The sequence below is a fragment of the Syngnathus typhle genome, linkage group LG7, assembly GCF_033458585.1.
Source record: "Syngnathus typhle isolate RoL2023-S1 ecotype Sweden linkage group LG7, RoL_Styp_1.0, whole genome shotgun sequence".
Classification (NCBI taxonomy): domain Eukaryota; kingdom Metazoa; phylum Chordata; class Actinopteri; order Syngnathiformes; family Syngnathidae; genus Syngnathus; species Syngnathus typhle.
The window spans coordinates 18,784,292-18,800,933 of record NC_083744.1 but is presented as its reverse complement, the minus strand read 5'-3'; the positions used below and the strand labels follow the sequence as shown (position 1 = coordinate 18,800,933).

Here is a 16,642-nt window from a genome sequence, read left to right as displayed (position 1 = left end):
TTTTTATAGCGCACCTTTAGCAACATAGCAAAATAGCGCACCTTTAGAAACATAGCAAAATAGCAAACCTTTAGCAACATAGCAAAATAGCGAACCTTTAGCAACATAGCAATATAGCGCACCTTTAGCAACATAGCGCACCTTTAGCAACATAGCGCACCTTTAGCAATATAGCGCACATAGCAACATAGCGCACATGGAAAAATAGCAAAACAGCACACACAGCAACATAGCGCACATAGCAACATAGCGCACATAGCGCACATAGCGCACATAGCAACATAGCGCACATGGCAACATGGCGCACATAGCAACCACCAACACCGCATCACTGACAAAGAAAGCCCAGCGCAGCCTGTACCTCCTGCGGAAACTCAGGCGAGCGAGCGCTCCTCCGGCCGTCATGACTACATTTTACCGTGGCACCATTGGGAGCGTCCTCTACAGCTGTGTTGCTGTTTGGGGTGGCGGCTGCACTGATAGTGAACACGGCTGGTAAGATTATTGGTGCTTCGCTCCCCTCCTTGAAGGACATTTACACCTCCCATCTCACCCGCAAGGCAACCACGATTGTGAATGATGTGAGTCACCCCGCTCACTCTTTGTTCGAGCTTCTGCTTTCTGGGAAGAGGTACAGAAGAAGCACAAGAGCACAGCGCGCAAGGCAGCACACAGCGCGAGAGGCAGCACACAGCGCGCAAGGCAGCACACAGCGCGCAAGGCAGCACACAGCGCGCAAGGCAGCACACAGCGCGCAAGGCAGCACACAGCGCGCAAGGCAGCACACAGCGCGCAAGGCAGCACACAGCGCGCAAGGCAGCACACAGCGCGCAAGGCAGCACACAGCGCGCAAGGCAGCACACAGCGCGCAAGGCAGCACACAGCGCGCAAGGCAGCACACAGCGCGCAAGGCAGCACACAGCGCGCAAGGCAGCACACAGCGCGCAAGGCAGCACACAGCGCGCAAGGCAGCACACAGCGCGCAAGGCAGCACACAGCGCGCAAGGCAGCACACAGCGCGCAAGGCAGCACACAGCGCGCAAGGCAGCACACAGCGCGCAAGGCAGCACACAGCGCGCAAGGCAGCACACAGCGCGCAAGGCAGCACACAGCGCGCAAGGCAGCACACAGCGCGCAAGGCAGCACACAGCGCGCAAGGCAGCACACAGCGCGCAAGGCAGCACACAGCGCGCAAGGCAACACACAGCGCGCAAGGCAGCACACAGCGCGCAAGGCAACACACAGCGCGCAAGGCAACACACAGCGCGCAAGGCAACACACAGCGCGCAAGGCAACACACAGCGCGCAAGGCAACACACAGCGCGCAAGGCAACACAGCGCGCAAGGCAACACAGCGCGCAAAGCAACACAGCAAAACAGCACCTTTAGCACATAGCAAAACAGCACCTGTAGCGCATAGCAAAACAGCACCTTTAGCATTTTTAACACATAGCAAATTAGCACCTTTAGCACATAGCAAATTAGCACCTTTACCACATAGTAAATTAGCACCTTTAGCCCCTTTAGCACATAGCAAAATAGCACCTCTGGCACCTTTAGCACCTAGCAAAATGGCACCTCTGGCACCTTTAGCACCTAGCAAAATGGCACCTCTGGCACCTTTGGCACCTAGCAAAATGGCACCTCTGGCACCTTTGGCACCTAGCAAAATGGCACCTTTGGCACCTTTGGCACCTAGCAAAATGGCACCTCTGGCACCTTTAGCACCTAGCAAAATGGCACCTCTGGCACCTTTAGCACCTAGCAAAATGGCACCTCTGGCACCTTTAGCACCTAGCAAAATGGCACCTCTGGCACCTTTAGCACCTAGCAAAATGGCACCTCTGGCACCTTTAGCACCTAGCAAAATGGCACCTCTGGCACCTTTAGCACCTAGCAAAATGGCACCTCTGGCACCTTTAGCACCTAGCAAAATGGCACCTCTGGCACCTTTAGCACCTAGCAAAATGGCACCTCTGGCACCTTTAGCACCTAGCAAAATGGCACCTCTGGCACCTAGCAAAATGGCACCTCTGGCACCTAGCAAAATGGCACCTTTGGCACCTAGCAAAATGGCACCTTTGGCACCTAGCAAAATGGCACCTTTGGCACCTAGCAAAATGGCACCTTTGGCACCTAGCAAAATGGCACCTTTGGGACCTTTAGCACATAGCAAAATAGCACCTTTGGGACCTTTAGCACATAGCAAAATAGCACCTTTGGCACCTTTAGCACATAGCAAAATAGCACCTTTGGCACCTTTAGCACATAGCACCTTTGGCACCTTTAGCACATAGCAAAATAGCACTTTTAGCACATAGCACCTTTAGCAGATAGCAAAATAGCACCTTCGGCACATAGCAAAATAGCACTTTATAGCACATAGCACAATAGCACTTTATAGCACATTGCACAATAGCACCTTCAGCACATAGCACAATAGCACTTTTAGCACCTTTAGCACCTAGCACAAAACCACCTTTAGCATCTTGCACAATAGCATTTTTAGCATCTTTAGCACAATAGCATTTTTAGTATCTTTAGCACATAGCACAATAGCATCTTTAGCACATAGCACAATAGCACCTTTAGCACATGGCACAATAGCACCTTTAGCACATATGCACCTTTAGCACAATTGCACTTTTAGCACCTTTAGCACAATAGCACCTAACCACATCAGACCTTAGCACCTAACCACATCAGACCTTAGCACCTAACCACATCAGACCTTAGCACCTAACCACATCAGACCTTAGCACCTAGCCTCTTAGCACCTAGCCTCTTAGCACCTAGCCTCTTAGCACCTAGCCTCTTAGCACCTAGCCTCTTAGCACCTAGCCTCTCGCACTTTACTTGTTTGAAAAGCAGTAGGAAGTAAGACTTATTTCATTTATTTAAAGGGAAGAAGTAGGACGTCTTTATTTAATGGGAAGAATGGATTTGCTGGGATTCCAAATTTCCAAAATGGTTGAATGAAGTCATTTCAAATGTGATTTCTGATAAATACTAGGTGTGAACACAAAAACTACTGCACAAGATGGCCAGTTTAATTGTTTGAAAAGGACTGTGCAGAAGAGAGACTTATTTCATTTATTTAATGGGAAGGAATAAGACTTATTTAGTTTGTTTAATCTATTTTTGTTCCCAGGCAAAATTGGATTTGCAGCAATTGCAAATTTCATCAAAGCACAGTGCCAAGCCTTGACTTGAGACCTGATAGGACGTATTAAACGCTTGGATAAATTAATAGAAGTTGGTCGTATGAGCGAATGGAGTAACATGAGACCTATTCTCATCTACACATAGCACACACAACTTTGGATATTTTGAGTGAGTGAGTGAGTGAGTGAGTGAGTGAGTGAGTGAGTGAGTGAGTGAGTGAGTGAGTGAGTGAGTGAGTGAGTGAGTGAGTGAGTGAGTGAGTGAGTGAGTGAGTGAGTGAGTGAGTGAGTGAGTGAGTGAGTGAGTGAGTGAATGAATCTTATTTGTTCATTTAAATGATGACTGTATAAATACTAGGTATAAACAGAAAGTCTCCTGCACAAAATGGCCAGTTTACTTGTTCGAAAAGGTGTGGGAACAAGTAATCTATCCAATTTAAGACAAATGTAGTTACCTCTAACAATGTGTTACTTTAGCTATTGTTGTCTGTGACTTTCCCATGAATAAAAAGGAAGGAAGGACTCACCGGAGACGTCTTCGCCAACGTGCAAACGTTGTACTTTGTATCCTTCAAACATACTGGCAACGAACACCGTGGAACCTAAAGGAATGAAAGAAAACCTTATCATTTGGCCTCAACCAACATTCGCAGATACAACACAATGTGACGTGCGAGGTTAGGGTTAAAGATTGAGGGAGGGGCCCTCGTTTTAAACTACTTTTTTGAAAAGGAGTGGGGAATAGCAACACTTATTAATTTATTTAATGGGAAGAAGTAAGCCTTATTTAGTTTATTTAATCAATTTTTGTTCCCTGGCAAAATTGCATTTGCTGCAATTGCAAATTTCAACAAAGTATGGTGCCAAATCTTGACTTGAGACCTGATAGGATGTATTAAACGCTTAGTTAAATCGATAGAGGTTGGTAATAAGAGCGAGTGGAGTAACGGTGGTTGAAAGTAATTTAAATTATGACTTTGTATAAATACTAGGTATTAACAGAACATCTACTGCACAAAATGGGCAATTTACTTGTTTGAGAAGGAGTGGCAAGAAGAGAAGTAAGATGTATTTAATATGTTTGTTCCCAGGCAAAATTGGATGTGCTGCAATTCCAGATTCCACCACATGATGGTGCCACATTTCTACTTCAGCCCTGATAGGCCATATTACACACTTAGTTGAATTGATAGAAATTGGTAATAAGACCGAGTGGAGTAACATGAATGTGCTTTTGAATATTTTTAGGTAAACAATTTAGCTTCGCTTTGAGCATCATTTGAGCAGTCTGATAATCTACCAAATCTTTGAATTGAAGAATTTAGGATTTAAGAAATAGCTTGTTATCATGTTCAAGGTAATCAGATTTGTTGACAATTCGAATGGCCTTCTTTTAAAAACTATTCTGGATTACTACTTTGGATCTTTCTTGAATGGATGAATGAATGTTGAAAGTAATTTAAATTATGACTTTGTATAAATACTAGGTATTAACAGAACATCTACTGCGCAAAATGGGCAATTTACTTGTTTGAGAAGGAGTGACAAGAAGAGAAGTAAGCTTTATTTAATCCGTTTGTTCCCAGGCAAAATTGGATGTGCTGCAATTCCACATTTAACCACATGATGGTGCCAAATTTTGACTTCAGCCCTGATAGGCCATATTAAACACTTAGTTGAATTGATAGAAGTTTTTTGAATATTTTTGGGGTAAACAGTTTAGCTTCGCTTTGAGCATCATTTGAGCAGTCTGATAATTGACCAAATCTTTGAATTGAAGAATTTGGGATTTAAGAAATAGCTTGTTATTATGTTCAGGGTAACCAGATTTGTATATAATTATAATGGCCTTCTTTTGAAAACTATTCTGAATTACAATTTTGGATCTTTTCTTGTATTACTTTGCAACAATATACTCGGTGACAGATTACACAGTATAATCACATATGTTCATTTGAGAGTGCCCACACTCAATTTACTTATGGTTATGTGTTACATTAATTACTGTTAGACATGAAATAGTGTTGAACATAAATGGAGGAAGAAAGGGGTACTCACGGTTGTGATCAATGAAGCAAGCCTCCAATTGATTTGTATAGTCATTCTTCTTACATTCTTTTTCTTCTTCTTACAGTGGAAAACATACAGCAAACAACGTTGAACCTAATGGAATAAAATTAAACGTTAACATTAAACCTCAACCAACATACGCAGATACAACGCAACTACGTTTCAAATAGGGTTAGCTAGCTACTCAGCTACACATAGCTATTACACTGGACGCTAGCTACATCGACAACTTTAGTCAAACTACACAAAAGTAAATCTCTACGGCCATCTGCTCCTGGTTCGACCCTCCGATCCAAATTTAGAACCCGGTTCGGCCGGCGAGTCAAAAGGTTTGCCCACCCCTGCTCTAGACGGTCCAGTTGCAAGCAGAAATTAAAGATATTTCTGTTGATAATCGCCGAGTTTGTATTCGCGCCCACGAATTCAAATTTTGGCGGAAGCTCCGCCCATCAACGCCACGTCCGCGTCACATGACTGGACGTAATATTATCTAAAACGGTAAATTAAAGTTAAATAAAGTTTTATTTTTTAATTAAAGCAATAATTTACAACCGTTGACCAGAAAAAATCGTCGAAATTCAGAGTCTGTGGCTGGAAGCAGACGCAGAGTTTGACGTCCCCCCCAAACGCAACATTCACTCGGTTTTTAAGGCTACAAAAGTACTTCTTTTTAAAAACAATGAGTTGTATTTACCGTGTACGCTTTAGACGGTCCAGTTGCAAGCAGAAAATAAAAATATTTCTCTTCTTACTCGTCGTGTTACTATCCGCTGTGTCTCGTTCGCCGCCATCGCAGGTTTCGGATTTTAATTTTGGCGGAAGTTCCGCCATTTGACGTCAAGTCAAATGTAAATTAGAGTTAAATAAAGTTATCTTTTTTTAATCAACGCGATCATTTACAACCGTTGACCAGGGAGAATCGTCGAAATTCGGCGTCTGTGGCTGAAAGCAGACGTTCGACGTTCCCCCCAAACGCCACACTCACTCGCTTTTCAGAGCTACAAAAGTACTTATTTTTAAAAACAATGGGTTGTATTTACCGTGTGCGCTCTGGACGGTATAGTTGCAAGCAGAAAATAAAAATATTTCTCTTGTTAGTCGTCACTGTGTCGCGCTGCTCGGCATTGCCGCCTTTCTAGCTCCTGTTGAAAAGTGCGCCCTCGGATTTGAATTTTGGCGGAAGCTCCGCCCATCCACGTCACGTCCGCGTCACGTGAACCACGACAAGGCAGACGTCATATAGCAAGCGCTATTTTGTTTAGTAGACTTACAGTTGTTATGCGTTGACATAATGGCGCACACTCAAAATAGATTTAAATACATTAAATAAGTCTTCTTATTTAATGACCAGCTCAGTGGCAAGTTCCACCCATCAACGTCACGTCCGCGTCACGTGACCACGACGTGGAAGACGTATAGCAACCGCTGTTTTGTTTAGTAGACTTACAATTATGCATTGACGTAATGGTGCGCACTCAAAATAGATTTAAATAAATTAAATAATTCTTCTGCCCACTCCATTTTAAACAAGTTAACTCTGACACACGGATTTTAATTTTGGCGGAAGTTCCGCCCATAGACGTCATGTGTGCGTCACATGACTGCGATGTTAACTGACGTCTAATAGCAACTGCTGTTAGATTATCTAAACTTACACCCTAGCGTGTTGATTAAATGGCGCACCAAATAACTTGCACATTCCCCATACATGACGATGAGGGTTCGACACAGATCGAGGCACTTTTGTTTCTGCCTTGATGTATGGATATACCTTATTACTTTTACTGTTATCTTATTTAGGATAGTTTATCTCAGGGTTTATTTCGACCAGAAAAGTCTTTTAGTCCGCTTATTTGGTCAGGGTAAGCCCTGTTTTATTTTGTAAACTTCAATTTATTCGCGTGGACACATAATGGCGCACCTGCAACCGGAGAGGAAGAGGCTGGACAAGGTGGTGAAGAAAGCCGGCGCTGTCCTGGGCTGCAGTCTGGACCGGGTGGAGGTGGTGGGGGAGAGGAGGGTGGTGGCTAAGCTGTCCTCCATCATGGACAATGTCTTCCACCCCCTTCATGAGACTGTCAGAGCCCTGGAGAGCTCCATCAGTGACCGGCTTCGTCACCCACGATGCACCACCGAGAGGCATCGCAGGTCCTTCCTCCCTGCTGCCATCAGACTGTACAACCAGGCCGATCACCGTAGCTAACGGACAAAATAACATGCAATAACGTGCAATAACCATATGTGCAATCACACTATGTGCAATATCTGTCTACCTCACACTCTTTTACCTGCTTTCTTTGCACTGTTTTTTGCACAATTTTTTTTTATCTAATATTTTTTTTATCTCTACTGCATATTGTGTATTGTGTATTTTGTATACACTGTCCATATTTTTTAAATTATATATACCTTCTACTTCTTTAAAATCTTTTACCCCCTTCCCCGCATGCGTGTGTGTGTGTATATGTTAAGTGTACTGCTGCTAACATAGGGGTTTCCCCATTGAGGGAATAATAAAGGATTCTCTTATTTTATCTTATCTTATCTTACTAGTTAACACGTCCGCTTTCTAAGCATGACGTTGCGGGTTCGACGCCGCTCACAACATGTGTTTCATTTTCCCGCAAGTACCAGAAACGTGTTTTAAAATACAATGAAGTGATACAGGCTTACCTTTCAAAGACAGATTTGAATGCATTGGCAGATTTGTCTCATTCAAAATTTTTGCAAGAAAACGACACAGAATTAGGAGCATGCACATATTAAAATAGACTCGAGAAACTGGGACTTGATCCATCCCATTGCTGAATACAGGACACTCATCTGCACTGCCACACCCAACCAAATATTTATATACCACTTTGACTCACCCTAAATAGAAGCAGCTCATGGAAAATGGACTTTTCTGTGACGGGTTGATGTTGATGTGGCTGAACGTCACGTCACGTACGTCGCGTACGTTTGCTGTGAGTCTGTCACATAGCTGTGGAAGACCACATCTCAACTGGATTTGAATTTGGACTTTGACTGCAAAATTGAACAGAAAACACCAACCAAAGCAGAATTTCGTGTCTATCTTCTCAGAAGATTTTAATAGGAAAAAAAAAAAGAACCGCCTATATTATAAAGAGTGTGGCGGCGGTGCTTCGACTAGTGACGTGTTTAAAAAGATGTTATATTGTCTACATTAGGGTACAGTGTTTCATTCAACCTGACAAAGTGCTCAACAATTATCCCACTTGGCTCCTAAAACAATAGGGAAATATAGAATTGGTAAAAGTATTTACAAGCCAGTAAATATAAAAATATGCAGCATATCAACGTACACAGATTATATACAATATATTGGTATTTGTACAAGTGTTTTTAGCAGGCAATAGAGAAAACTTCATTTGGATTTAAGTGAGGTTAATATCCCGTTTAAAAAAAAAAAAAAGAGAGAGAATAAAATGACCTTCAGGAGCAATAATTCTACATAAATACATAGTTCATTCCAAACATTTCAGATGATTTGAACCCAAACGTGCCTCTATTATAGGCGGCAGCATGTACCAAAAGTCTTCTTGGCGTTTGTGGCCAAGAGGTCCACCGGAGACGTCTTGGCCATGGGTTTCTCAGCTTTCACGTTCTTTTTCACTTCTCTTTGAAAGGAACAAACAATAGAAGCACAAAGTCAGTCATCCAAACGAGAGCCGAAGTAAAACAAATGAAAGCAACCTGGCCAGATGGAGCACCGCTTCCACCACGTTTGTTCCATCTTTCGCGCTGGTTTCGAAGAACAAGGCGCCGTACGCCTGCAACAGCACCAGATAGTCACGCTCAGACTGAACAAGCTCCAGAAAATGCAAATGAACACTGCAAGAATGCAATTGAACAAACCGTAGCCAACTTCTCTCCTTCCAGCGTGCTGACGCAGCGTTTGGCGGGCAACTGCTCCCTCATGTCCACCTTGTTGCCAATAATGCAAACCGGGACTTTGTCCTCCGCGGCATCCTGGACGAAGAGCAGAACACGCCAGTGAGGCGGGCCGTTTTGGTCGGCGGCGGCGGCAACGACAAGTAGCTACCTGAATCTGATCCAGCCAGTCGCGGATGTTGAGGAAGCTGCTCTCAGAAGTCACGTCGTACAAGAGAAGAACTCCGTTGGCTTTGCGGAAGTACGACCTAGCGATACTACGGAACCTGCCGCCAAACAAAAAAGCATTCGTTATCCATTGAGCAAGTGAGTAAAGATGAGAAAAAGTATGAGAACAAAGTCAAAACAGGAGCAGGAACATCTTTTTTCATGAGCAGAATATAAACTTGCATTTTTATTTGTGCGCAAAAACGTCTTACAATGTTTTATGCTGACCAATCACAACTTCTCGACAAAATACTCCTTTTAGAAAATGGTAGTATATCATATATTTATCGTTCATTTAATTTTCTTAGTATAGTAGTCCAAAGTGGAGAGTCCTTTGTCATAGGTTCATTTTTTGGAGCTCCCTCGAGTGGTATGCAAAAGAATCGCTGAAATAAATGCATATTATTGCAGCTGTAAATGATGTAAGTGTGTGCATAAAGCGTTCGCTGATTCCAGTGGATGGCGCTCTTGCTACCGATGTAGGTTTACACTAATTATTAGGGGTGTAACGATACATCGATACACATCGATGAATCGATATAATGTTCTACGATTTATTGGCATCGATGCTAAACGTAAACATTGATTTATATCGCCGCGTTTGACCTCGGACATTAGACGCGACTTTATTTTGAAATCCAGTTCATTGTTGCTTGCTTCCTCTTTCCGGGAGCGCACTGCGCGTGTTGTGTTGTGAGCAGAGCACGCACGTGAAAGGGGAGTCGACAACTAGTACGCGGCTCCTGGGCTGGTGCTATGGCTAGTGTCCAAAAAGACGAGGAAATTGGCTCCCCTTTAGGCTTTAAGTCATTCGTTTGGAAGCACTTTGGATTCCAAAGAAAAGATGACTCAACGGACAAGACACGTGCAGTTTGTAAATCCTGCCATGCGGTGATCAAATATTCAGGGAGCACAAATCTCGCCGCACATTTAAAGAAAAAACACGACATCAAAATTTAGTGTTAAAATAAGCACTTAGTTTGTATACTACAATACTCTTGTTATTTCCTAAATAAAGAGTTTGCAGTACCTTGTTGATTTTGCGTATTCACTTTGTGACTGAGGCTGGCATAGCAGCTTCAAGTTTGAAAAACCCACAAGAGTACAACTTGCAGGAAGGCAGGGGTGGGCCAGGGTTGTTGGGCAATATTTCAAGGTATCGGCCTTTTGCTTGTATTTGTTTCTTTTTGAATGCAAATGATTACGTCACCTTTCCTGTCCGGCCGTGTCCCATATCTGCAGGTTGGTCTTCTGTCCGTCCACCAGCATCTTCTTGATCTGGAAATCCACCCCTGACACAGCAAAAAAAAGCACAATTGGGCTTCACGTTCGGTCTGGTGGAGCCTACTGCAACGTAGCAAAGCGAGGGTCCGTTCGACTTCAATTGCCAACGTACCCAGCGTGGTCTGCATGTCCGCTCTGAACTGGTTGAGCGCCAGCCGCATCAGGAAGCTGGACTTGCCCGCTCCGGTGTCTCCCGCCAAGACCAGATGGTACATGGGCAAGGCGCCGTCAGGCTCGTCCGGGTCGGCCTTCTGAGCCAAACGTAGCACCAGGGTTAGCGCCGCGTGCGAGGTCGCAAGTCTCCAGAGCGCTTTGGTCCCAGTATGGGAACCAACAAAGCCGCCTTGTCAAGGTCAACATACAGTAAGAAGAATAGCTCTCTTTTTCTTTTTTTCTTTCATTTAAGAAAGATTTGTTTTGGATTGTCTCATGTTATGCGACTGACGACGTATCTAATAGAACTATATATATATATGGCTAATAGAAATATATTCTCGCAGGGACTATTTTTTTTTTTTTTTCCACATTTAAATTAAATACGTTTTAAAATGCAATACTACAGCTTTTTTTTTTTTTCCAAAGTGATTTGTTTTGGCTTTATTCTCATCATGACTGTGCTAAGATTCCCCCCAAAAAAGTGTTTCTTTAAACTTCCTTCTTTAATCACTATTAATACATAGTCTATACTCTGGTGACTTTCTTGGAGATTGGATTTTCCTTTTCAATTGCGAAAACCCATTTTTTTCTGCCACCTTTGTTGTTGACTGAACATATTAATTTACTTTAGGGGGGTGAGTGGCGACTACCTCTTTGGCGAAGGCAGACAGCTGCTTTCGCATGGACGACATCGAACCGAAGCTCTGCGCCAAAGACAGCCCCGCCTCGGACTTGGCGTCCAACAGCTGCAACAAAGATGAACACATTGATGACAAGGCTACGTCTGAAGTGGCCACGCCTCGCCCCGCCCCGTGTCTGACCTCGGGGTCGGAGTGGGCGCAAGAGTAGCTGCGGTGGATGGTCTCGGTGGAGCCTCGGCCGTCGTCCGTGTCCAAGTCCTGGTCCAGGTCGCTGGCTGAGCTCTCAGTGGTGTCCGGGGCCAGCGAGACGCCACTGTCCAGGTACTTGTCGGCCCACAGGGACACGTTGGACAGGGTGGACACGCTGGACTCTAAACTGCCCCCCACCGCAAGTGCACAAATATTTTATGTACTTGCAAATATTTTTTCCCTTTTCTAGTCCTACCTCCAACATACAGTGACTTTTTACTAGCTTTTGTGTTCTTTCACAAACAAAGAAAATGGCAGTGTTTTGTTCATATCTTAGCATCTCCAATTTTTCCATCATTTTGGGTTTTTTTTTTTAAGCGCAAACATTCCATCACTTTTATGTCATCATCCTATCGTGTGGACACAATGGAAGAGCACCAAATAGGTTCCAGTCACTTTGCGAACGTTAACTTCCTACGAGTTCATTTTAGCAGTCACTTCCTTAAAATCAGCGCAAATAGTTCCAAATACAGATGGTATTATTGAAATGCAGGCAGACCTGTGCTGCCTGATGGGCTTGGTCCGCCGAGCAGTCGCTTCATTCTTGGCAGGGAGCTGCAAGGACAGAAGGAGACAAACAACAGGTCAACTCAGGTCAGGCAACTTTGGCTGAGGGTTTTTGCGTCAAATGGACTCCGGCAGACTTGCCTTGCGTCTGGCTTCGGACGCCAACTCGGAGCGCAGGCTAGCGTTGGTGTCGGACAACTGCTTGTTCAAGTCCCTGCCAAGAAACGTCAGGTGATCCTTTCAACACCTCTTTTGGGGGACAATTTGTTTTTTTTTTATTTGAAAGGGACCGGGCAAAGAACACAGCCCTAACGACGGCTGGCAACTTCCCGTAACGTTTGACGTTATTTCCTGGTCTACTAGCAATGCTAATTTATGGTAAGAAAAAAAAAAAGGCCTGAATAAAAGTTTGTTTGATGCATGTGTCGCGACAACCGGAAAGCAGATTTGGACATTTGCACACAAACGAACAATTAAATACAAAAATCAAAGTAGAATAAAGTGACCCTAACAGAATAATTGGCTGCACTACGCCACATTGAGCATCCTGTCACAATGGCTATGAAAAATAGCATGAAGAACTAAACTTTTTTTTTTTCCACCATATATTACAAGTCATCCAGGTCGTGGTTGAGTCGAGGCAACGTGACACAAACATTCAAAAACGACTTTGAATTCATTGGAAGGAAAAAAAAGAAGTAAAATTGAGCAAGAAGGACAAATGTCACAAATGCTGTTTTGTTGGAAACCATTGGCTTGTGTTCAAAGAGCAGCAGCAGCAGCAGTATTAACCAGCAAATCCTGCTCCTTGCTTTCTGGATGTGGCCTATCACGGACACTTACTGAAGAATCTGGACTTGACTGGCGTAAGACTCGTACTCGATCACCATCTTCTTTAATTCGTTTGTTTCTCTGCGGTCACAAACGCAAACGTGAGGATGTGAGAATCAAAAGGCAGTTTGGCACTCCCGCACGGCGGCAGTGCTGCTGCTGCTGACCGTTGGTACTGAGCCCGTTGGTCGGCGTACATCTTCTTGAGCTCGTCCAGCTCGGAGCGCAGCGCACCCACGTCGCTCTGGGCCCGCAGCAGCGACGAGCGCAGCGTTTTGTTCTCCTGAGGAAACATGTGAGCTGAGTGAGGGCGAGCGACCCCTAACCCCGCTCGCCCCAAATTAACTCACCTGGGAAAGTTGGCCCACGCGTCTGCTGACTTCCGGTTCCTCCTCCTCGGAGGGGGCTGAGCGAGACTCTGCTCGACTCTACGCACAAAAACCCTTCAGAAGTCAACTCGGCTGCCGTGCCTGCCGCTCGTGGCTTATTTGCACACGCAGCAATGACTTTGTTAAGAAAAGCTTCAAATAGCCGAGGAGCGCGCTTCAAAAATCCATGCATCCATTTTCTATAGCGCTTGTCCCCACAGGGGTGCTGGAGCCTATCCCAGCAGTCATCGGGCAGGAGGCGGGGGACACCCCGAAATGGGTTACCAGCCAAATGCTGAATGGAAATCATTTCCTTCTACTTTGTAGTTGTTTGCCTGCACCACTCACTCACCCAGCCAATGAAAGATTGTGACGTCACCGTACGAACGTTTGAGGTGACACCTGATTCCGCGTTGGGCTCTGTCGTAGAACCTGTTTTTCCGGACACCGCCATGCAAGAGAATTTAATTCAAAGGACTTGGCCGAGCAAGAGATGCAGGAACTAAAAATAAAAGTCATCAAGTCCAAATCTAGATGGCAAAGTTTTGCCACTTCATTCCATGATGCAAGTTCCACACTATAGCCAACTTGGAGTGACGTGGCGAAAGAGTCAATCAGATTGGACCCATAAAGGAAAGAAAGCCGCTGGCTTTTTGGGGTGGGATGGCGGCTCGGCACGCTTAAAATTTTTATTGCGTGAAAAGCAACTAAACCAGAACGCGACTTGTTTTCTTGCTGTCAGGTGCACGAGTTGAAGGAAAATCCCACAACAGTCTTGATTTTGCGCAAGTGGCATACTTTTGCCACAGCTGCCTGTTGTGTTTCTCTTGTGGAGAATATCTATCTATATTATACTATACCAGAAGCTACTGGCCAGTCGGTCGGTCGTTGTTGCGTTTTGGCCCACCTGTAACAGTCGCTCCACCGTAGCCCGCAGGTCGGCAATCTGGTTCTCGTGTTTCCTCTGCACGTTGCACAGGACTTGTTCCATTCTTTTGCGCTCCTTTGGACACAAAAGCCAAGCGGTCAGAGAAAGTCAATCCGTCATCACCGGAGCCCCTTTGAAGAGGGAGCGAGCGAGCGAGCGCCAATCCCTTTTTACGGCTTTGGATGAGAGGCTGCTGTTTGGATTGAAACGCAGCCCTCACCTCAGCCCTGGCTCTTTCCTCCGTGCCCGCGAGTCGCTCCTGCGCGTCATCCTCGAGTTCCAACAGCCGGCTGCCGTTCATGTCCTCCGCTCTGCGTCCACACAAAGGAAAAGTCAAATGGGAAACGAGGCCGCTCCAGACATGCAACTGGCTAAAGATGGACCTGCATCCGGCAGCGAGGCGAGGACGAAACAGGTGCGGCGGCGGCAGCCACGCGTGGCACCGCTTCCTTGAGTGAGGAATGTCACTTGACGCTTCACGTCACTTGACGCTCCAAAAATTCCCAGGGCTGAACATGGAAAGTGGCTTTCGGCGGCCACGCGTCGCACCACTTCCTTGAGCAAGGAATGTCGCTTGACGCTTTACGTCACGCTCCAAAAATTCCCAGGGCTGACCACGGAAAGTGGCTTTCTGCACTCGTCAGGTGCTTTGTACGCTCGTTCGATTCCAACAACTTTTTCCTGACGCTGAGCTGCCGAGTGTCAGCAAATGCAAACGATGACTTTCTCCCTCTTCTGACACGCTGCCCTTCCTCTTTTAAATGGGTCAGATGCTCAATTTGAAAAACGTTTGACTGTATCTACCGTATTTTGCGCCCTATTAGGCGCACTGGGTTATAAGGCGTACCTTCAATGAACGGCCCATTTTAAAACTTTGTCCATATATAAGGCGCACCGGACTATAAGGCGCATAAAATAGAAGCTTTACTGCAACAAACTGAGGTTGACTAGGGTTGCGGTATGCACCCACTAGCCAATAACCAACGAGCCCTCTGTAAACAATCGCGTTTCTCAAACGATCTCCTATAAAATGATCAGAAGTTCTGACTAAAGTTCGATCTAACGCATTGGTACTACTTACCAATGATTCCCTTCCATATCGATCCGTAGATTTACTCGAAACATTAACAGAGCAGCCTATTTTGACATGAAATAGCCTCGCGCGTATAGCAGCTATCGTTATAGCATTAGCCATCCGCAATTTCCCATGAGCCTCAGCTCGCAATCTCCCATGAGCCTCAGCAAAGTGTAAACAATCGCGTTTCTCAAACGATCTCCTATAAAATGATCACAAGTTCTGACTAAAGTTCGATCTAACGCATTGGTACTACTTACCTACGTTTCCCTTCCATATCGATCCGTAGATTTACTCGAAACATTAACAGAGCAGCCTATTTTGACATGAAATAGCCTCGCGCGTATAGCAGCTATCGTTATAGCATTAGCCATCCGCAATTTCCCATGAGCCTCAGCTCGCAATCTCCCATGAGCCTCAGCAAAGTGTAAACAATCGCGTTTCTCAAACGATCTCCTATAAAATGATCACAAGTTCTGACTAAAGTTCGATCTAACGCATTGGTACTACTTACCTATTAACTAGACATTCCAGTTTATATTTTGAATCTTTGTTCCTTATGAAGATAGACTAATAATTTGAACTTTTGAGTGAGACTGTCGGTGCAAAGTATCCACTTGAAAAATGTCTATGGGCGGGTCCGGCCGGAGCCCGGCCGGAGCCCGGCCGGAGCCCGGCCGGAGCCCGGCCGGAGCCCGGCCGGAGCCCGGCCGGAGCCCGGCCGGAGCCCGGCCGGAGCGTTCACACCTTGAATGGATTTGTATTTTTTGTAGCCAATATTGCTCGGTATGTATTCTTCTCCTCCATATGGTGCAATGAAGCGAGCTCACCTTTCCGACAGAGCACATTCCGCATCGAACCCGACCGCGAAGTCCATCCCCGGCGGCGAGGCCGTCACGCTCTGCGCCTGGAACACCTCGTGAAACCTGGACGCAAAGCTGCCGAAGTCGATGCAGCTTTCGTCGTCCGTGTCGAAGTTGCCAAACAACGTCTGCACCTCGGAGTCGGCCACGTTGAGTTCCCGGCACACCACCGTGAAATCGTCCAACTCGATTTTACCGGACTGGTTGACGTCACAGGCGCAGAAGAGTCTCTGGAGGTTGCTCTGCTCCATTTTCCGCGCACAGCTTCAATACATCAAGCGGCGACTTGTCACATTTTGAAAAGCACGAGCACACAATTCACAAGTCACCCAGAAACCCAGGTACGCGGATCCGAACAAGTTTTCCGACTCGTTACTTCCGCCA

The 16,642-nt window shown here is 45.5% G+C and overlaps 1 protein-coding gene across 1 annotated transcript; it reads right to left on the bottom strand.

Moving 5' to 3' along the window:
• Positions 1-8,298: 8,298 nt before the first annotated feature.
• rasef2 (RAS and EF-hand domain containing 2) lies at positions 8,299-16,629 on the bottom strand. The gene is made up of 16 exons (XM_061282677.1): positions 16,226-16,629; positions 14,541-14,631; positions 14,300-14,395; positions 13,375-13,452; positions 13,192-13,307; positions 13,037-13,105; positions 12,335-12,407; positions 12,186-12,241; positions 11,618-11,843; positions 11,447-11,542; positions 10,753-10,891; positions 10,567-10,648; positions 9,301-9,415; positions 9,114-9,227; positions 8,952-9,028; positions 8,299-8,875 (listed from the first exon to the last, which is right to left on the bottom strand). The coding sequence occupies exons 1-16, from the start codon at positions 16,507-16,509 to the stop codon at positions 8,767-8,769; spliced, it is 1,821 nt and encodes a 606-aa protein (XP_061138661.1). The 5' UTR covers positions 16,510-16,629; the 3' UTR covers positions 8,299-8,766.
• Positions 16,630-16,642: the final 13 nt, after the last annotated feature.